This window comes from Tamandua tetradactyla, chromosome 10, assembly GCF_023851605.1.
Source record: "Tamandua tetradactyla isolate mTamTet1 chromosome 10, mTamTet1.pri, whole genome shotgun sequence".
In the NCBI taxonomy this organism is placed as follows: Eukaryota; Metazoa; Chordata; class Mammalia; order Pilosa; family Myrmecophagidae; genus Tamandua; species Tamandua tetradactyla.
In genome coordinates this window covers 92,946,697-92,968,298 of record NC_135336.1, presented here as the reverse complement: position 1 = coordinate 92,968,298, position 21,602 = coordinate 92,946,697, and the positions used below count along the sequence as shown (strand labels likewise).

The 21,602-nt window shown below is 43.0% G+C and overlaps 1 protein-coding gene and 1 long non-coding RNA gene across 2 annotated transcripts; one reads left to right on the top strand and one right to left on the bottom strand.

The window, feature by feature from the left end:
* Window positions 1-507: 507 nt before the first annotated feature.
* LOC143648616 (Golgi-associated RAB2 interactor protein 4-like) lies at window positions 508-2,633 on the bottom strand. The gene has a single exon (XM_077118860.1). The coding sequence runs from the start codon at window positions 2,305-2,307 to the stop codon at window positions 691-693; it is 1,617 nt and encodes a 538-aa protein (XP_076974975.1). The 5' UTR covers window positions 2,308-2,633; the 3' UTR covers window positions 508-690.
* A 3,075-nt stretch (window positions 2,634-5,708) lies between these two features.
* On the top strand, window positions 5,709-11,552 carry LOC143648617 (uncharacterized). Its single transcript, XR_013158671.1, has 3 exons — window positions 5,709-7,298; window positions 10,101-10,158; window positions 10,730-11,552. It is a non-coding gene; the product is annotated as an uncharacterized LOC143648617 (long non-coding RNA).
* The last annotated feature ends 10,050 nt before the right edge of the window (window positions 11,553-21,602 follow it).

Below are 21,602 nucleotides of genomic sequence, written 5' to 3'. Positions count from 1 at the left end.
TTTTAGATAAATTACCACCAGAACCTTTGGTTATATGACGTCCGTACTTCATGAACACACTGAAGCTCAGAGAACATAACTTGGTTGAGTCACACAGTGCAACTCGGCAGAAGAGTGAGCCACCACACCAGCCCAGCTCTTGGTCAAGCCCTGCCTGAGGATGGAGGTGGGCAAAGCGAACAAAGGAGACAGGGACACCACAGGGACCCAGGGCACCTGCCTGCACCACCAGGTGTGTAGCTGCCATTCCCAGTGTATCAGTTCTGTGGGTGGAGATTTGGGCTCTTCCCCGCTTTTCTCTTACACCTTCTCATAGTTGTCTCCTAGGACACGGGTTACAGTCTCTGTGTGATACAGACCTAGGGGTGAAATTACTTGTCTTGCCTGTTCTAATTGTACCAAATGCTCCTGCACCCCTCTTTCCCCGACCATCCAGGGAGTATGAGTCCTGCCGTTGCTTTGTTATGAAGGAACAAAACTTTGTAACAGGGAGGGGGTGCATAATGGAGCGTCCCAGCCTGCTCTCCCAACTTTCAGCTCTGCCGAGCATGAGTGAGAGGGAGCTCCCTTTCCCTGGGCGTGGCTGCAGCACATGACATCACAAAACACCGAGGTGGCTACCAGTCTGCAGGACATGGCTAAAGCAGAACACAGCACAACACAGCATGACATTTTGATATTTATCGAATATCAAGTGGAATAGTCTCCCTGGGGATACTCCCCGGAGGTCACTGAAGTCAGGGCACTGATGTTTGCACCCTGTTGACGCTCAGCTGACCCCACGACAAGGCTCACATCTGTTCTGTGGGCTGACGATGATTTAGTTAACCTGGCTCTCAGGCCCCTCAGGAATGACGTGAGCCTGCTCGGACCCTTTTTTGTGGAGCCCGAACTGGCAGTGGATCCAGCCGTCCTGGACTTCCCAGAAGACCTGGAGTCCTTTGCAGGGGGCGTGCGGCTAATGCCCTGGTTAAGGGAAGGGCGCTCACTGCCCTGATGTCCTTCTTGCTTAAGATCTTTCCTGGTGGATCTGTGGCTAGAGAAGGACCGGCCTGATGACTGTCGGTCAACTTGGTGTCTGGTCTTCTGTTCCCTCTCCCTTTTCTCCCGGGCCGCGGCGTTGGCCTGGGAGACCCGTCGGCCTGCCTCCTGTGCAGTGTTCTGGCCTTGGCTCACTGAGCTGGAGATGGGCGATTCTGCTGCTGTTGGGACTGCAGCTGTTTCTACGATGCTCTTGATGGTGGATGTCCTGGCAATTGCCATGCTCGTGCTGCCCTCAGGAGAGAGACTGGCCAATGCTGCTGTGCTGGAGGTCCACTCGGATGTCTTGCTTGCCGCCCCAGCACTGGCCACCTTGATGTTCTTCGCAGGCACGCTGATGACACCCGCCATGGCCACATGGCTCTTGCCTCCTCTAGGGCGCCTGGAAGCGGCTCCTGGTCCTGTCACGGTATTTTGCGCAGAACCTGCAGACGTAGATGTCATCACGCTCACCACGGCGCCTGCTGCACTGCCCTTCATTGCCGCCCCTGCTGTTGCCCAGGATGCTGCAGGCTGTGCCGGTTTGAGGGTGGTCATGGCAGGCCTGCTGGGCTCTCTATAGTTCCTTCCTTCACCCCCAGCAAAACCTGCAGAGGAGGCCCAAGACATGTCAGAGATGACGCGGAGGCTCCTGATGTCATCCCCTTCTCCATGGGACTCAGCTGATGTGCTGGCCTGGTCCTCTTCCTCCAGCTCTGGCATGCATATCATGTCCCAGGCGGGAACGGCATGAGTACCACTGTTACTCTCCACAGGTGGGCGCAGGAGGTAAATGATTTTTTCCCACTGCAGGAATAGGTCTTCCTGAGCATCCAGAGGTGGGCACAGCTGCAGGTAAGAGGAGCAGCCGGTGGCGAACTTCAGGCGCAGCTGCTGTTCCTCCCGGTTGTGAACCGACAGCCTGATGAGCTTCAAGGGCAGCAGCCTGGTGAGCTCCATGGTCTTCTCAGCTTGGCGGCCTCTCCCCTGGGTGGTCTGGCCCCTGCGGGTGATGGGTCGGGCCAGCAGCATGACATCGGGGATGGGCAGGAGGGGGCTGGTGCACACGATGCCCACGGTCACAATTTGGATTCGGTTGTGCACGTCAATCACCTCCCCTCTCCGGGTGACCTGAATGAAGTCGCTCTCAAATACGGGGGCGTACTTAAACATATTGTACTCCCCCTCGTACAGGTGGCGCTGCAGCTTGCCCATGGGCTTGTTGAACAGGCCCGCTACAGGCCCGCTCTGCACCGTGTAGTAGGGGACCTCACCGCGACCGCTCATGATGACACTTGAGTGGCAGCGGCAGCACCGGCACGGAGGGGCGCTGGGTCTCCCTTGGCCTCGTGGGCGATGAGTCAGCAGCACACCGGGGTGCGGTGGCTGCTCTCCAGATGTTCTTTCCACTGGCTCTACCCCACAGGACCCCAGAGCCTCCCAGAGGGCAGGGTGGGGAGTGGGGGGCTCAGCGGATTGCTGGCACAGGGGATGTCGCAGGTGCTCTGAATCTCACCCGAATCTGCTCTAAGTCACAAGGACCGAGAGTGGGCTCCTGACAGGTTCACTGACGCGCTCCTGGCAAGAGAATTTCCCACTCAACCTTCACCCCCGGCCCAGCCCTATTTATACTCTGTGGCCCTTTGTGAGCTGTCCCTGTCATGCAGCCCCCTTTGTCCTTGTCACCCCAGCTGTCACCTCAAGGCAGGACCACTGTCCTCCCCCAAAACACCCCATCGTCTCCACAGAGGCTGGGCTTACCTGCTAGGGATACATGCATCTCACGGCAAAAATAAAGTGGAAAATTAAAGCACTTCTTGGCTCTTTTGCTAGGTTATAAGTATACCAGAGCCTTCCAAGAATTTGTTCATGTAACAATTTCATGGATTTCATATGATATATAAAATATAATATTGTATTTTAATACATTATTTTAACATAGGCCACTAATTAAAATGCAATGAAAACTGGGGTTTCATGACAAAGGCCTAAATCTTTTCAGTTGATTCCATTTCTTATATGTTGGATTTAAGCCACTCTCCTACACGAAGAACCATAATAGCTGTCCTCACCATTTTAAATTTTCACTTTATATTCTCTGTCTGCCTACAATTATTCATGTGGCATGAGACATAGAGCACTGAATCTGAATATCTTCCATCAGTTTCCTGCATAAATAAAATTTTCTAACTGCTAATAGTAAACATCAAACCTAAATTCAAGACAAGATTGTAAAGTGTGTGGTATGTTAGGGAAAATAACATGAGAAGTGAGCTGTAAAGACAAAAAGAAAAATGTGTTTCCCTTCTGTGTTGGGGGTGGGTGGGTGGGAAGGGATGGCCAACAAATGAGAAAGGGCATCAGCATTTGCCAGAGTAAAAAAAGAACTTTAATGAAAGTCAATTTGTTTCTTGATTTCCCAAGATAAATCACTTGTATTGATATAATTCAAGGGAAAAGAGAGAATTCCAAGACAGAAAAATACTGGTGTGAGGTTAGCTGAACGCGTTATTGTTTCTCATTTTATCTTACATTAAAACAATGGGCTGGAATAATTGTGGAAGTCATCTAAATGATTTCCAAGATTAGTTGATGCAGTTGTTAGAAGAGAGCAGCTGTTTTACTAGTGACAGAGATGATTTAATCTTTCAGACCATCAGATCTGATATGGCAAAGCAATTGAAAACTGAAAATAAGTCTACCATGATCAACTAATGTCTTAAAAGCTAAAGATGTTTTTCTCTTTTCTTTATAACACAGGCAAACCAACAGTTGGAAAATGCAACCTTATGAGGTTTGTGTTATTTTAAACTTCTGTGGATGTCAGTCATATATTGTGATGTTTTGTACTTACTCATGTTTTGAATTTACATACAAATATACACACATGCCATATAAATGGAAACTAAATACAATGTCTAAAAGAAATTAACAATAAATGTTTTTCATGAGCTTAGCAGTTCATTATAGAATCTGTCTACTATGGGAATCGTAACTCACTTGAATGGATAAGCAATACTAATTTTGATTTTTTAATTTTTATATACCATTAGCGCTTGCAGAAAACAACAGCACACATATACTTTAGTGGCCCAATTCAATTACCATAGGTATTTCGTGTAACCAGAGCAGCAGATGATTCTGCTTACCATAAAGTGATTGACTTACTAGCTTTGCATTTAAAGAAGATTTCGAAGCCCCAAATTTCTAATGTTAGTGGTCAAAATGCCAAAGTTGAATACTATTTAGATATATAAAAAACACACACACAGAGCACTATTCTTTTAGTACCATCTCAAAAACTCTTTAGATATAAGCGTACATTTAAAATAGCATCGTACTGTCTAGTATAAATAAATGAGAAGTGTAGTGCTTTTTAAAGAGCAATTACTTGTATCATGATGAGTTAGCTCTTCCTGAAATAAGGAACCATGTTCTAGACAAAAGTTCCTACACTCAGTCCTCTGCTAACACTCTGTCTAAATACCTGCAGCGCATCACCATGCTTGTGCCTGACTTTGAAATATTAGCTCAAATGCTACTTCCTGACAATTCTTGAATTCTTCAGCTAGAATCCCCATTTGTACCATTCCTCGATTATAAATGCAGTGAGAGAAGGCCCACGTTTCATGCTTTGGTCTCTAGGACTTTCGGGTTATGGGAGGCCAACCAATACTTATAGTATTTTCCGTATTCTGTAGTATTATGGAATCCACAATTATGACTTATTAGTATTGTGTAAGGATTCTTTAAATGTGAACAATCAACTAATTGTTTCCCAAGTTGGAAATTTGAAGAAAAGAATTCTTAAAAGTAGTCCCTTTATTATTAACAAATAGTGAAATCTATTAGATAGTTTGCTCATCAGTTTTTGTAAAAATGAATAGGTATTCATCTTAAAGTTAGTATGCTGGTTTGTAACTGTTCTGTACCCCAGAAAACTCTGTTCTTTTAATGCAGGTTTGTTTGGACAGACCTATTGTTGGGTGGGCATTTTCAACAGGCTGTTTCCAGGGAGATGTGACCACGCCCACTAAGGTGGGTCTTAGTCAGATTCTTGGAGGCAAACTTACTGTTGGTGGGGATGTAAAATGGCGCAGTGCTCTAGAAGGAATTCCTTCCTGAGGAAGCTAAGTACAGAAGTGTCATATGATCCAGAAATCCCATTACTAGGTGTCTTTTCAGAGGACATGAGGGCAAGGAAAGAAACGGGCATTTGCACACCAATGTTTATAATAGCGTTATTTATAATTGCCAAGCGAGGGAAACAGTCCAAGTGTCCGTCAACAGAAGATTAGCTAAACAAGCTGTGATATATACATAGGATGGAATGTTACACAGTTATAACACAGGGCAAAGTCATGAAGCATGTAACAATGTGGATGGACATTAACGACATTATGCTGTGAAATCAGCCAGAAACAAAAGGACAAATACTGTATGGCCTCACTAATATGAACTAATGTTAATGAGTGAACTTGAAGAATTGAAGTTAAGAACACAGGTTATAAGGAGGTAGACATAGAATAGAGATTGGGCAATTGGTTCTGAAGATTGTGCAACAGGACTGATTGTAAAAATTCAGAAATGGATTGCACAGTACTACCTGATTGTAGCACAGTAATATACACTTAGGCTGGATTGTATGATGTATGAATAAAACTGCTTAAAAATGAACAAAGAGAACAAGTGCTAGAAAAAATGTGGGTAAAGAGATGTACCTATTCACTGGGGTAGGGAAATGAGAGGTGCAGTGTGGTGGTTCCACAGGAGGCTAGGGGTAGGGTTGCCATATGATCCTGAAACCCTCAGTTCCTGGAAGAACTGAGTGTGGGGACATGAGTGGACATTTGCACACTGGAGTTTCGGGGGGTGGGGGGCAGTGAATGGAGGTGGCCTAACGGTACAATGACTGAGGAATGGAAGGGGGAAGTATGGTGTATACATACAAAGGAATACTGAGTGGCTACAAAAAGGAATGAAGTTGTGAATCATGCAACTAGAACCTTAAGAGCTATATGTTGAATGAAATGTTAGGAGCATAAAGACAAATATTATCATGCCTCAATCATGTGGACTAAGTATGAGATAGAAATTCAGTGAACTAAAGTCGAGAGCATGGGTTACCAGGTTGGGGGTTATTGCAAAAGGCCCTAGAGTGTAAGCTCTTACAGCAGTCACTTATTCAGGAGGTGTAACTGTTAATTCTAAATTTGGAGATGCTGAGCTGTTTATATATAACATGGTCCATCCCAGAATCTTTGGGTACTTATGTGACACCTGAGACTCAGAGCTCTGTAGCTATGAAAGTCAGCAGTACCCTAGCAAACTAAATATTGAGGTGCCCTATGACCCAGCAATAGCACTACTTGGTATATACCAAGAAGAGCTGAAAGCAGTGACACAAACAGACATTTGCACACCGATGTTCATAGCAGCATTAGTCACAGTCACCGGAAGATGGAAACAATCCAAATGTCCGTCAACAGATGAGTGGATTAACAAAGCAGAATATTAAGCAGCAGTTAGACAAAACAAGATGGATACACCTTTAGGAAATGATGCTGAGTGAAATAAGTCAGACACAAAAAGATAGATGTTACATGACTCCATTTTTATGGCCATGGTAAGGGTAAAATCTGAGGCTTATAATACAGAATATAGGGGATTTAGAGATACATAGAAGCTACAGATAGGTGAATGGTTACCGAATGAGTTTGAACTCCAAAGTAAGAGAATAGATAGACGTGAAGGCAATTCTGTAGTGGGTCTAATATGTGATATTATCATATTGCAAGTGAAGATGATTGAAAGGGGTTGTAAAGACCTATGTGTCCCACTGATGAACACTAGAAATTTAAATTAGTTCTTGTAAGAACTATTTCAAAGGTTTGTTTCTTGTACAAGGAGTGTTTGAAGTTCAGGGTACAGGAGGAAAACTGCTTTCGCATACTATGGGCTATGTTTAACAGGAAAACATCAGCAGTACCATAGCAACAGCAGGAGTAAATAATGGGGGGAGGGACAAGAGTTAAGCAGAGGTTTAGATGTCCTATTTGGTGAGGGTATGTATTGGTTGTCTTAATCTAGGAAACAATGAAATTATCTAAAATGGAGAGTGTTGATGGACTGTGGACTTTGGGCATTATACATGATGCCTAATGAATGCAGGTGGCTGAAGGATGCACTGACTACAAAGTAGATTGGTGAATGATGGTGAATACACTTGATCGAATATTGTGCTGCTACGGAAAGGAACGAAGCCGTGAGGCATGCAGGTATGTGAATGAACCTATGGGACATTTGGTGAGGCAAAATAAGCCAGGAACAAAAGAACAATTATTGTGTGGTCTCCTTTAGAAAATGCTTATAAGAAAACGGGGGCCTAGATTTTAAGCTGTTATACCAGATTTATACTAGTCTGGAGTGGTAATTATTCTTTCTGGATTTTGAGAGGCTGTTTTACATATGTGTAACCTGGTATTTAGAGATAAAGACAAAGGCAATCGGGTTGGGATTAAGGTAATTCAGAACACAGAGGTAAGGAAGACATCGTCTATATTTTAGAACCACACCTACTCTTTGAGACCAAAGGAAGAAAGTTTATTTTGTCTGCAACCTAAATTTTAGGTAGCACATAATCTAACTCAACCTGTCTGGACAGCTCTTTTGAACAATTGAAACACTGGGAGTCCAGTATAAGAAAGAGGTCCTTTAGTCCTGTATAGTGTAATGTAAGCCTGGATGCATCCTAGAATTTATTAAGCAGATAATAAAAAAGTATTGGCAAAGTCCCTTGGGAGGTGGGAGAAATAATGGAGGTATTAAACTTTACCACCAGGGAATCCTCTGATACTGTGTCAAACGTTAGGGGCACCCTAATCAAAAGGCTAAGCCCTTGATCTTGAGGCTTACTCTTGCGAAGCTTATGAAGGTCAGAGAAGCTTAGCCTACCTATAGGTATGCCTAGGGGTTTATTCTGAAGGACCTATTTCACTGCTCAGATGTGACCTCACTCTCTCTAAGCCCAACTCTGTAAGTGAAACCATTGCCCTCCCCACTATGTGGGATGACATCCCGGGGGTGAAGGACTCCTTGGGGGCATGAGAGGTGACTCCCAAGGATAAGTCCAGCTCTGGCACTGTAGGATCAACAATTCCATCCTGACTGAAAGGGGGAAAAGAAGTGTATCTAATAAAGTATCAGTGGCTGAGATCATTCAAATGGAGTTGAGAGGCTACCATGAAGGTCACTCTTAGCACGCTTCTGCTACTCATCAAAACTTACCAAACCCCAACCAAAACCATTCCATTAAATCCTAAAGAACACCTAGGACAATATACAACATTCTTCAAAGGTTCCATGTACTAGGGTAACTTTCCAGAAACTTAGAACCTCCAGATGGGTCCCAGGACCAGATAAGTCCTGAAACCTAGAGGGCCCAGCCTCTCCAGAACATCAGCTAGTTCCATCTCTCTACCCCATATTTCTGACAAACCCTTCCAGCATGAAAAAGTTAGAATGGCCATAGTTCAAATACCACTAAACAGAGGGATAGAAAGATCAAAGGTGATGTTAAAGCTATACAGAGAGGTAGGGTTTAACAAACATATATGATTGCGGCATCATTAAATTGATACTCTTTTTAGTCTCTAGTATCTTAGAGCAGCTAGTTGTAAAAACCTAAAATTGGGAAATTGTAACCCCTACCAAACTCTGAAATCTGTTCACAACTAATTGTAGTGCTGTGCATTGAAATTATTGCTTTTTTGTATATATGTTTTATTTTTCACAAAAAAGGAAAGAATTCTGTTGTGATGATAAAAAAAAATTTATTCCTATGTTCTGGAGCAGCTGGAAGGAAATACCTGAGATGATGGTATGGTAGCCTATAACAAGTCTGGGATCTGTCCTGTAACTACTTGTGTAAGATTGATTTGAAAACTATTGCTTTTTTTCTTTGTTTTGTATATATGTTGTATTATACAGTAAAAAAGGGGGGGTAAAAAAGGAAAAAAAATATTTCTAAGCATCACCCCCAGAGAACCTGTTTTGTTGCTGAGATGTGGCCTTTCTCTCTAACCGACATCACAAGTGAACACACTGTCTTTCCCCCCTCTACGTGAGACACATATCCAGGGGTGTAAATCTTCCTGGCAAAGTGGGACAGAAATCCAGGGATGGCCTTCTTGACCAAAAGGGGGAAGAGAGAAATGAGGAAAAATAAAGCGTCAGTGGCTGAGAGATTTCAAACAGAGTTGAGAGGTTATCCTGGATGTTATTCTTACGCATCATATAGAGATCCCTTTTTCAGATTATGATGTATTACAGTGGCTAGAGGCAAGTACCTGAAGCTGTAGAGCTGTATTCCAGTAGCCTTGTTTCTTAAAGATGATTCTTAAAGATGATTGTATAATGATACAGCTTTTACAGTGTGACTGTGTGATTGCGAAAACCTTGTGTCTGATGCAGAAACCTTTATCTAGGGCATGGACAAATGAGTACAACATATAGATAAAAAATAAACAATAATAGGGGAAACAAAGCTAAAATAAATTGTGTGGATGGAAATACTAGTGGTCAGTGAGAGGGACGGGTAAGGGGCATGGTATATCTGAGTTTTTTCTTTTTCTGGAGTGATGCAAATGCTAAAAAAAAAGTGATCATGGTGATGAATACACAGTTATGTGACAATATTGTGCACCACTGATTGTACACCATGTATGGAATGTTTGTGTGTTAAATCTTATCAATAAAGTATTTTTTTAAAAGATTCCTCCCAGCAGTACAGAATGAGGATTAAAAGACATGGCTATTTTGGGGGTACATAATAGCTTCAAACCAGCACAGGGGGAAAGGGGAAGTAACTGTTAATGTGAATACGGTGTACTTTGGGGGTGATAAAGTATTCTGGAATAAGATAGTGGTGATCAATGCACAACATGTACTAAGAAATACTGAAATATACACTTTAAAATTATGTATTGTATGGTATGTTAATTATATACCAATAAAAATGGGAAAGAAAAGATTTTTTTAAAAAAGTCATGTACACCCTTGGTCTTTCTCCCACTCTTTAGGCTGTGCCCAAGTGAAAGGTGATAGTGGAGTTATACAGAGAACAGGAGGGTCTAACAAGTGAGTATGATTGCTGACTCATTATATTGATATATCTTTTAGTCTCCATTATCTTAGAGCGGCTGGAAGTGAAAAGCTAAAATTGTGAAATTGTAACCCGTACCAAACTCTGAAATGTTTTATAACTAATTGTTGGGACAGCTTGCAAACTTAAAACACTCTCCATTGCATGTATATTGCAATTCCCTTGGTTATAGGCTACTTTGAATAGCTGATGCACAAAAGGAGATGGGCAGCAGGCTGTCCTGGGGCATATCACTGAATCCCATGCCTATGGGAGACCAGTAAGGGTAGGTTTCCACGATGAGGCTGTATCATAATGGCCTCTGGATCTCATGGGACTCTTAAGTCTCAGTGACTGGGAGAGAATTGGATTTGCCTGCTTGACTAGGGTAGGGTCAGACCCTGTTAACCTGGACACCCCAGCCCCAATCCCAGGAAGGAGCGGTTGTCAGGTAGCTGCCCAGGAAGCCCACTGCTCATGTCTCCCTGCCCCCAGTGCCCCAGATCAGCTGTTGGGGGTTGAATCATCTGCCCCATAAAAGGCATAGTCCAACCCCTTGTGCTGCAGGTGTGAACCCATTTGTGAATAGACCCTTGAAGAAGTTGTTAGTTAAGCTGTGCCCAGATATGGCTGTAGTCCTTATGAGCAAAGGAAACTGGAATTAGAAAGTGGAGCCACAGGTTGCAGCAAGAAACTGTAAGTCAACAGAACATGGAGAAAAAGGAAAAGGTGCTGCCATGTGATGGAAAAGCCAAGTAACCTCAACCCGGGAAGGAAGCAAGCCTTCTACCCTCTGTGACTGCGTGCCAATACATTACGGTTGTTAAGGCAACCCATTGTGTATTTGTTTCAGCAGCCAGGAAATGAAAACTCCCAGTGATCAGGCCTTCCTACCCTCAGTGTCCAAGCACCACTAGTTAGTGTGACATCCCTTCCTCTCTGCAGTGAACAAAACCAAATTCCTTCCCTCCTGGGGCACAGGCTCTTGTGGGTGACACACAGCAAAACCAAGTAAGACATACACTGTGTCAAATGGTAACAAGCAGTCGAGAGCTGAGATTCAGCTCAGTAAAATGACACGTTTTAAAAAACTTATTCCCTCTTCCTTGTCTCCCGGGCCCATCAGTCTGGAACTTGTCTTCTAAACCTACCCCGCCTGAGTCTGGCCCTCACCTCATAGAATCTTCAGTCACCTGGGGTCTGGGAGGAGAGTCTCATCCCATGGAGAAGAAATCGTACATCTTCTTCACACAGACGTAACAGGAGAGCGCTAAGCTATAATTATTTTAAGTGCCCAGGTCACAGGGAGAAAGTGGTAGTTTCCACTTGTACGTATCCCAGAGAGGGCCATGTCATTTTAATCCATTCCTGTGGGTGTAGACCTATTGTGCATGGGACCTTTTTTTTTTCTTTCATCATTTTTTTAATTAATTAAAGAAAAAAAGAAATTAACACAACATTTAGAAATCATTCCATTCTGCATATGCAATCAGTAATTCTTAACATCATCACATAGATGCATGATCATCATTTCTTAGTACATTTGCATCGATTTAGAAAAAGAACTAGCAAAACATCAGAAAAAGATATAGAATGTTAATATAGAGAAAAAATAAAAATAATAATAATAGTAAAAAAAAAGACACAAACAAACAGACAAACAAAAAAAAAACCTATAGCTCAGATGCAGCTTCATTCAGTGTTTTAACATAATTACATTACAATTAGGTAGTATTGTGCTGTCCATTTTTGAGTTTTTGTATCTAGTCCTGTTGCACAGTCTGTATCCCTTCAGCTCCAATTACCCATTATCTTACCCTATTTCTAAGTCCTGTTGGTCTCTGTTACCAATGACATATTCCAAGTTTATTCTCGAATGTCGGTTCACATCAGTGGGACCATACAGTATTTGTCTTTTAGTTTTTGGCTAGACTCACTCAGCATAATGTTCTCTAGGTCCATCCATGTTATTACATGCTTCATAAGTTTATTCTGTCTTAAAGCTGCATAATATTCCATCGTATGTATATACCACAGTTTGTTTAGGCACTCGTCTGTTGACGGACATTTTGGCTGTTTCCATCTCTTTGCAATTGTAAATAACGCTGCTATAAACATTGGTGTGCAAATGTCTGTTTGTGTCTTTTGTGCATGGGACCTTTGATTAGGTTATTTCAACTAAGGAGTTTACCCAAGGTGAGTCTTAAACCTTTTACTGGGGTCCTTTAAAAGAGATGAAGTTGAGAGGAGCTCACACACAGAAAAAGCCCCAGAGAAGCTGAGGGACAAGGACACACCTAGAGAAGCTTGGAGAGATAGAAGGTAAAAGAGAGAAGCACATAGCCAGAAGCTGGAAGCAACAGAACCCCAGAGAGAAGGACTAACAGATGCCAGCCCTGTGCCTTCCCATGTGACAGAGGTGTCCTGGATGCCAGCAGCCTGTCTTCAGAGTCCAGGTATCATCCTATCGATGCCTTGAACTGACATTCTTTGCGGCTTTAGAACTGTAAATTTGCTAGCTGATGAATCATCATTGCAAAAGCCAACCCATTTCTGATATATTGCATTCCAGCAGATTTAGCAAACAGAAACACAGTTATTTTAAAAATAACCACCCCCCGCCCCGTCCCAGCTCTGAGCTGGAATGCTGTGGGGGTGAAGGTTTGATGTGTCCCCTAGTGTGAGGCTGTCCCCTCCACCTGGGCAGGGCAATTGGTAACTGGGGGACCAGATCCTTCAGGGGTCACATAAAGTCATATGCAGAATGCAGCCCTTTCTTCCAGCTTAAGATGTGCTGTGACAGCATTTCAAGGCTGTTTCCCTTCTTAGGGTTAGGCCCTACCTACCCAGCTTGGCTGGGGCGGGTGCTGGCAGCTCCCCTCCAAGGCAGAGTCCTACTTGGGCTCTGTCTTTCAAAGGCTTTAGGGAGGATGGAGGAGTGGCCCAGCTCTCACAGGGGAGACACTGGCCCTTCTTGGTCAGCAGGGGCCTCAGTGGAGGGAGGAGGGGAACTTCACGGGCCTTCCCTGGGCTCTCCCCCAAAAAGTAACAGACTGCCAAGTGAAGCTCAGGATCAATAAAACATTACAGAAGCAACCACTTAACTGGAAAAGTGGCATAGTAAAAATTAGCAAAGTTTTTGAAAATCTTTATTCATATATATTTTATTTTCCTACCATTCACAAAGCAAACATAAGTTGTAAATAAGCAGTTCGTTAACTGCTAAATAAAATCAGCAATATTTGGGACAACTTTCCTATGCTACAAGGTTGTCTGCAAGCCTTTGATAAGTGCATTTTTTTTTAGTCTCCTTATTCTTGATCTAGCTGTGCTTTCAGTTCCATGGAAATGGGCATGGAAAAGACAAGTGTGTGTCCAGTTGGTTTGTGTTCACCAGTTGGCTCAGCTCTGGCTATAATTTCCTGGTGTCAGTACTACCATGGAGAAGTTCTGCCTCACGAAGTCTCCAGGCTTATTCCTGATGTCAGCTGAGGCCGTGGCAGCCCCCATTGTGGGCCAGGTCCCAGTGCAGAGCAGGTGGGCCTGGAGGGTGAAGCAGGGCCCCCCTCCAGCTGCTGGTCAGGGGCAGAGGTGCCCCTGCTTCCTTGGTCCTCCACAGGGCTTGGTTCCTAGGAAGATCCTGGGTCCCCCTCGGGTGTGTGGGGTGTCTCCGGACCCAGAGCAGGAGGTTGAGGATCTGACCCCACGGCATGTCCTCCACATCTCGGTTCTTGTCATTAAAATGGAGACAGCAGAGCCAACCCTATCCAGTCCTTGGGGCTGTTGTGAGCCGCAGATGATGCAATGTATGAAAAACTTGTGAGGGAGGTGGGGGCAGCTCAATGTGTTTTTTGTAAGATGTCATTAATTGGCTTATGAGCCACATTAAATGCTCTCAGAAATTTAAAAAAAAGGTATAAATGAATAAGTAAAAACAGGCTGTGCATTTTTAATATTACTTCATCAATACTTGGTTATGTGTTCAAATAAATTATGAACCTGCTCATTAGATGAGTAATTTGGTGATTCCTTGGAATTCTCTGTCAGGTTGTCCTCTAGTCTGAGGAAATACTATCTGGTGTTCTTTAAGCACGTGTGTACTGAGGATGTGGCCCTTTGAGACCTGATGGAATTTCATAGTCTCTAGTAGAAAAATACCATTGTGTGGACCCTGAGCCTCTGGTCTGGCTGAACTCTTGGGACTATGGAAATGTCCATATTTGGTACAGGTGAGACACAGGGGGCTGCCCCAGCACTCTGAGGTGTAAGAGCAGAGACAGGATATGCTCAAAAATTCAGGTTGTAAAGATCAACAAGACTCTTATTAGTAAATACAGAGACTTAATTCTTCAGCCTAATTGTCCACACCAATCTGTTTGGTTAATTGTCAACCATCAACTTTGTTTTTTGCTGAGGTAGACCTAAACAAGAGACAGTGGGGAGAGGTGGGAAGCAGTCAAAAGTCTTGAGTTCAATTTCTGGTTGGTGAAGCAGTCCTTTATGAAGACTCATGGAAGGTAAGGAAATTGCCAGAATTACCCAGCTAATAATGGTAGAGCGAGAACTCATCCAATGTGTTCCAACCCCAACGTAAAAGACAATTCAACAGAAATTACCGGAACCCAGCCCAGCCCTGGCTAGAGACAACATGGTTTTCATGGCGATTATGACTCTGCAGTACAGGTTGATGCCTCAGACTGGCTTGATGTCACAAACCAGTGGAGCCAGGTCTCTATCTCCCCTTGTTCGGACTCCAAGCTCAGCAGCCAGCCTCGGGATAGCAACTTGATTCTCCTTGAAAAAAGCCTATGTGGAAAGAAAGCCCCTAAGAACATTCCAATTTGTTGAAGATTTTGCATCACTTTCATGGGACATGCTAAGCTTGTATCCCCCTCAGGGCCTTTGCATTTGCTGTCTCCTCTCTCTGCAACTCTTTCCCCAGGCCTTACATGGCTCTGACTCTTTCCTTTGTGTGGGCTCTTCCAGTCACCCTTACTCCCTATTTCTTTACCCTCCTATATTTGTCTTTTTTTTTTTACATGGGCAGGCACCGGAAATCGAACCCGGGTCCTCAGGCCTGGCAGGCAAGCACTCTTACCTGCTGAGCCACTGTGGCCCACCCTGTATTTGTCTTTTATTACACGTATTACCTGCTGAAATTAGATACTCATTTTTTAAGTCAAACTCCCTTGACTAAAATGTACACTGCATAATGGCACAAAACAGAGTTCAATGTTCCGTTCCCACTACCTTGAACAGAACTGGGCACATGGTAGGGCTCACTAAGTGTTTGTTGAACAAATAAATTTTTATATAGATATGAATGAATGCATGGACCTGAGATTCCAGCATGGTTAATGTCTATTCTAAAAGGCAGGGTGACCTTTGCAATGCTGTCAAAAAGTCTCAGGATGCAAGTTTTTTGCTTGTTTGTTTGTTTTTTTAACATGGGCAGGCACCAGAAATCAAACCCGGGTCCTCTGGCATGGCAGGAAAGCATTCTTGCCTACTGAGCCACCGTGGCCCGCCCATGGATAAAAGCTGTGAACTGGCCCCTGAACTGTGGGGAATTAGCCAATGAAAGTAGTCACCAGTTCATCTGCAGTGAGGTCACACTTACCATTCAACCCTATTAAGTGTGGCTGTTTATTTCTTCTTCATTTCAGTCTTACAAGGTTAAATTCAAGTTTTAGAAAAGGAAAAAAAAAAATAGAAGCTCAGCCAGAGTCCCTGTCAAGTTCATATTAAAAGCATGTTTACCAAGGACTCTCAGTATGTGAGTTGACATTGTTGTACACAAGATGAAGTTATTTTGGTGGTTCCTCTGCCTTATCTCAACCAGATAAAAGCTCATTAATGCAATAACATAGGAATTCCTTGCTCTATTTGAATACACATTTTAATTTCTTTAGTGATGAGCTTTTTAATTTGGCATCTACCAAAATCAAGATCGTTCAATTATCTACTTAGTAATGAGAAGAATGAAGCATTATTTCAAAGACAGTCACAATGAACTCCAGGGAAGGACACAATAGACAGGGACTGAAGAGAGAAATATGCCGATGGCTTCCCCTCAATTCGGTTCAGCAAAACATCGGTATCCACTTGACTGCTGCTACTTGCATTGTATTGTACAACCAGTCATTAAAGATATAAAAAATTATAACACACTGTACCTACTCCCAAAGGACTTACAATATCATTTAAAATGTGACACACTTGATAAGTTCAGTGCTTATAAGTTAAATAAAAGAATTTAACTAAGAGTCCAAGATGCTATAAGATGTCACAAGACTACATGATAATTGCCAAATGAATTATTTGAGCAACAGACACGTAAAATTAGTGTAATCCAAATTAAGATCCATATGGGCTTCTTATTGCAGTGACAACGAAGCAGAGAAAAACTAGGAACACCAAGTTTTACTTTTTACTTCTCTAAAGCAAAATTGAAGGGTAGAAAATGTGCTTCTTACTCAATAGAGAATAAAATAGCCATTAGTGTGACGCAAGTCTTGATAAAAGTCATGACACAAATGAAGTCTGTTTTCTTAAACCTCCCCAAACTCCCTCTATGTCCACTCACTACCACACGTACGTTTACATGGCATCTTCCCAAAGTCCCAACTGCTACAACTTTCCCAGACTTAATCTCCCTGAGAAGTGCCTCTTCCAGAATTATTTCTTATTCTGTCTTCCTCACTATGCTAAGGCCCCCTCCAAACCAACCCCTTTCTCCATAAATTGTTCCCGTACCAAAGTGTTTTTAGCTAGCCATCAGGAAATGAAGAAATTTGATAAATTCACAATAAAGTATTGAAGAAGAATAGGAGTTTGCAGCCTACCCATGGGCACTTTAGAAAAGGACACCTGGAAATTAGAACTTGTAAAATGAATTTCTAGTAATGTTTTAGTCAATGTGGCAATGAATGAGGTAGGTGGGGGCAGGTCATGGATAAGGGAGAGAATTTCTGAGCATTGTATATGAATCTGCCAGTGAATTAATATATTACACTATATTAGTTTAGGACATGTCCCATTTTTTAAAAATAATACTTTTCAAACCCATCCTGGATGTACACCCTGATCCTTTTGGGGCAAGGCTGGCAAAGGCCATATCTTCAATAAATATGCATTCATATTGATGATCAGTCTCAAACCAGACTGCTCAAAAATCCTAGATTGGACCCATTCTTTGAATAGCAGAATGTAGCAGACTCCACACTCATTCTAGAGATTTAGATCTCATATCTATTGTATAGACTGATTTAACATCTAGTCACTAGGGAAAAAACAGGAAATATAGGAAATTTGAGAAACAATGTATTCAAATTAATTGAATTTTCTTTTTCAGGCAGACATGAAACAGTCATGAAAATTGAACATCTTTTAGGCCAAAAGGGAGGCTCCAATAAATTCCAAAGAATCAACATCATATAGAACATGTTCTCTTACTATCAAGCAATAAAATTAGACCATGATAATGAAAGGATAAGTTTATTAAAACCTCCTAGTCTGTAGTGTGGACAACCAAAGCTATAGGCTGAGCCCCCAGTCTTGGGGTTTGTTCATATGAAATTTGTAGGAGCCAGGGTTAATGGAAAACCTGTGGAATTTATTGGGAGCAACTGGCTTTGGAGTGGCATCGGCAATAAACTGTGGAGATTGCTATCTGCTTAATTGGAGGACAGTCTGAGAGAGAGAGAATGTTTGTTTTTTTCTTAAACCCCAAGGTCTTGTTAGCTATCTATTGTATGTAGAGAGTAATATACTGATAAGTAGGCACTCTTTTTTTCACAGAATGTATGCATGCTTTTAGGCACCTAAAACCCTGCAGTATATAAGCAGGAACTAGGTAAGAATAAAGTTGTCTGTTGTCTTTACTGCTAAAGCTTCAGACCCCCTGATCCCAGTCTCTCTCTCATTTTACTTTAACACTCCTTAGGGTCATAACAGCGGCCAACAGATGGCAACTATGAAGGGACTCTAAGAAGAGACTACTCCGCTTTCGTGTTAAAGTATCCAAGGAAATTGAGTGTCTCCGGACGCTGAGGATTCGCCACAGGAGCAGACCTAGGTCATTGTTGTAAGTCTTTTTGAAGTTTAAAGTAATTTTAATTTCCTTGTAGCATCAGGGTAATGGGAAATCATAGCGGGCGGATGGAGGAGTATATTTGTGTGTTGAAAACATTGTTAGAAACTACAGGGGTCTCAATGAAGACTTCAGAGTCACTAGAGCTCTTTTCTTTAGTACAGAAGTATTGTTATTGGTTTCAGCCTAAAGGCCATAATGTTTCCTATTATTATAATAGATTTAAAAGATTGCTTCTTTACCATACCTTTAGCAGAAAAAAAATTAATTTCTGAGCTGCCTTTATATAAAAATTCATATATACCTGAGTCAGAAAATTCAATAGGATCAATGCAGAACAAGAGTACTCATTAATGGTTGCTATGGAATTGTAACAGATTGGTCCCCTAAGGGGTATGCAATTCAGGATTGTAGTTCTGACTGAAAGTGTTCTGTTAAATTACCTTGGTTTAATCTAAATAATTATTCTACTGAAATTTATACCAATGCTACAAATAAAATCTTGTGACAAGGAATGGGAATGGCAGCCCCGTCTCCTTTTGTTAAATTAGATCCTCGACAGGCAGCAATTTGGAAACTGGCCATGACTTCAGCTCCTATTCATATTTTAAAAAGAAATATATTTTAAGAACTTTAAAACTGAAAATTCTTGTTAAAAACTATATATTGATTAAGGACATTGTGTTGAGTGTGATTAGCCAGAAACAAAAGGACAAATACTGTATGATCTCACTGATATGAACTGACATTAGTGAATAAACTTGGAATATTTCCTTGGTAACAGAGACCATCAGGAGATAGAAATAGGGTAAGACATTGGGTAATTGGAGCTGAAGGGATACAGATTTTGCAACAGGACTGAATATAAAAACTCAGAAATGAACAGCACAATATTACCTAAGTGTAATACAATTATGTTAAAACACTGAATGAAGCTGCATATGAGAATGATAAAGGGAGGAGGGCTGGGACATAGATGAAATCACAAAGAAAGATAGACGATAAAGATTGAGATGGTGTAATCTAGGAATGCCTAGAGTGTATAATGATAGTGACTAAATGCATAAATTAAAAAAATGTTTTTGCATGAGGACGAACAAAAGAATGTCATTACTGCAGTGTGCTGAAAATAGGTGGTACTTAATATTTAAAAATTTCAACTAATGTGTGAGACTAAAGCAAAAAATGTTTATTTGGTACAGATCTATACTTTGACTAGTGCATCTCCTAGTATAACTTATGTAGATAGTTGATTGAACACCTTAAGTACATGGAACTTTGTATAGGACATGAGATTTTGTTTGTTTGTCCAGGTGATGCCCTGATGAATCCCAGAGTGATTTGATCAGTGAGTGGAAAAGTATTTACAAAGTCCCCTTCGGGGAATGGCGAGAACGGGGGAAAACTCAACTTCCCCAAGTTGAATTCTTGTTATTCTCACAAGCAGTGTGGACAACCAAAGCTATAGGCTGAGCCCCCAGTCTTGGGGTTTGTTCATATGAAACTTAACCGCACAGGGGATAGGTCAAGCCTACTTAAAATTAAGCCAAAGAGTCACCCCCAAGAGAACCTCTTTTGTTGCTCAGATGTGGCCTCTCTCTCCAGCCAACACAGCAAGCAGACTTACCACTCTCCCTCTGTCTACGTGGGACATGACTACCAGGGGTGTTGACCTTCCTGGCAGCTTGGGACAGAAATCCTATAATGACCTGAGATTCAGCATCAAGGGATTGAGAAAACCTTCTTGACCAAAAGGGGGAAGAGTGAAATGAGACAAAGTGTCAATGGCTGAGAGATTCCAAACAGAGTTGAGAGGTTATCCTGGAGGTTATTCTTATGCATTAAGTAGATATCACCTTGTTATCCAAGATGCAATGGAGAGGCTGGGGAGAACTGCCTGAAAATGTAGAGCTGTGTTCCAGTAGCCATGTTTCTTGATGATGATTGTATAATGATATAGCTTTCACAGTGTGACTGTGTGATTGTGAGAACCTTGTGTCTGATGCTCCTTTTACCTACCTTGTCAACAGATGAGAGGAACATATGGAATAAAAATAAATAATAGGGAGAACAAATGTTAAAATACATTTAGTTTGAAATGCTAGTGATCAATGAAAGGGATCAGTAAGGGGTATGGCATGTAAAATTTTTTTTTTCTGTTTGTTATATTTTTCCATTGTCTTTTTATTTCTTTTTCTGAATTGATGCTAATGTTCTGGGAAATGATCATGATGATATGCAACTATGTGATGATATTGTGAATTGCTGAGTGTATGTGTTGGGAATGTTGTGTTTCTTGTAATTTTTTTTAATTAATAAAAAAATTTTTTTTAAAATCCTACCAATCGGAGATCCAAGATGGCGTCTTAGTAAGGTACATGCGTCTTAGTTCCTCCGACTCCAAATCAACTAATAGGTGAACAGAAACAGTACAGAACAGCTCCCGGGGCTACAGCAGGGAATGGACACACAGCGTAACCCAGTCTGGGCTGGTTAGTCTGACTGCGAAACTCGGCTGCGGTGAGTGAGATCCCTGAGCGGCGGGCGATTTCCCGAGCAGCCGCAGCTGCGGCGGTCCGAGCTAATCCCTCCCTCCTTCCCGGGCTGGCTGAGAGACGCGGAGAGACAAGCTTCCCAGCCGAGGCGGCCGGCGCCACACTATGCGGGCGGCTTCGAGTCTTGGCTTCGAGTCCGCAGCTACGAGTCTCGGATCAGAGGGCTATCCAAAGTCTGGGCTGGCAAGCCTGACTGCGACTCTTGGCTGCGGCGAGACCCCCGAGCAGCGCGCGATATGCCGAGCAGCCGCAGCTGCGGCGGTCCGAGCTAATCCCTCCCTCCTTCCCGGGCCAGCTGAGAGTATCGGAGAAGCAAGTTTCCCAAGCCGAGGCAGGCGGCGCCCTTCTTTTCGGGCGGCTTCAAGTCTCGGCTTCGAGTCCGCGGCTACGAATCTCAGATCAGAGGGCTATCCAAAGTCTGGGCTGGCTAGACTGACTGCGAGACTCAGCTGCGGTGAGACCCCCCGAGCGGCGCGCGATTTCCCGATCAGCGGCAGCTGCGGTGGTCCGAGCTACTCCCTCCCTCCTTTCCGGGCTGGCTGAGAGTATTGGAGAAGCAAGTTTCCCAAGCCGAGGCAGGCGGCACCCCTCTTTTGCGGGCGGCTTCGAGTCTCTGCTTCGAGTCCACGGATACGAGTCTCGGATAGGAGGGCTATCCAAGCCACGGTAGCCCCCCCCCACGGGAGGCTTCCTGGTCCGGTTGGGAATCCCCCAGGTCCGCTGCGGCCCGCAACCAGCCACAGGGTCCCCTCAAGCCGCGGCAGCTGACGCCCCCACCACGCACGGCCCCTGA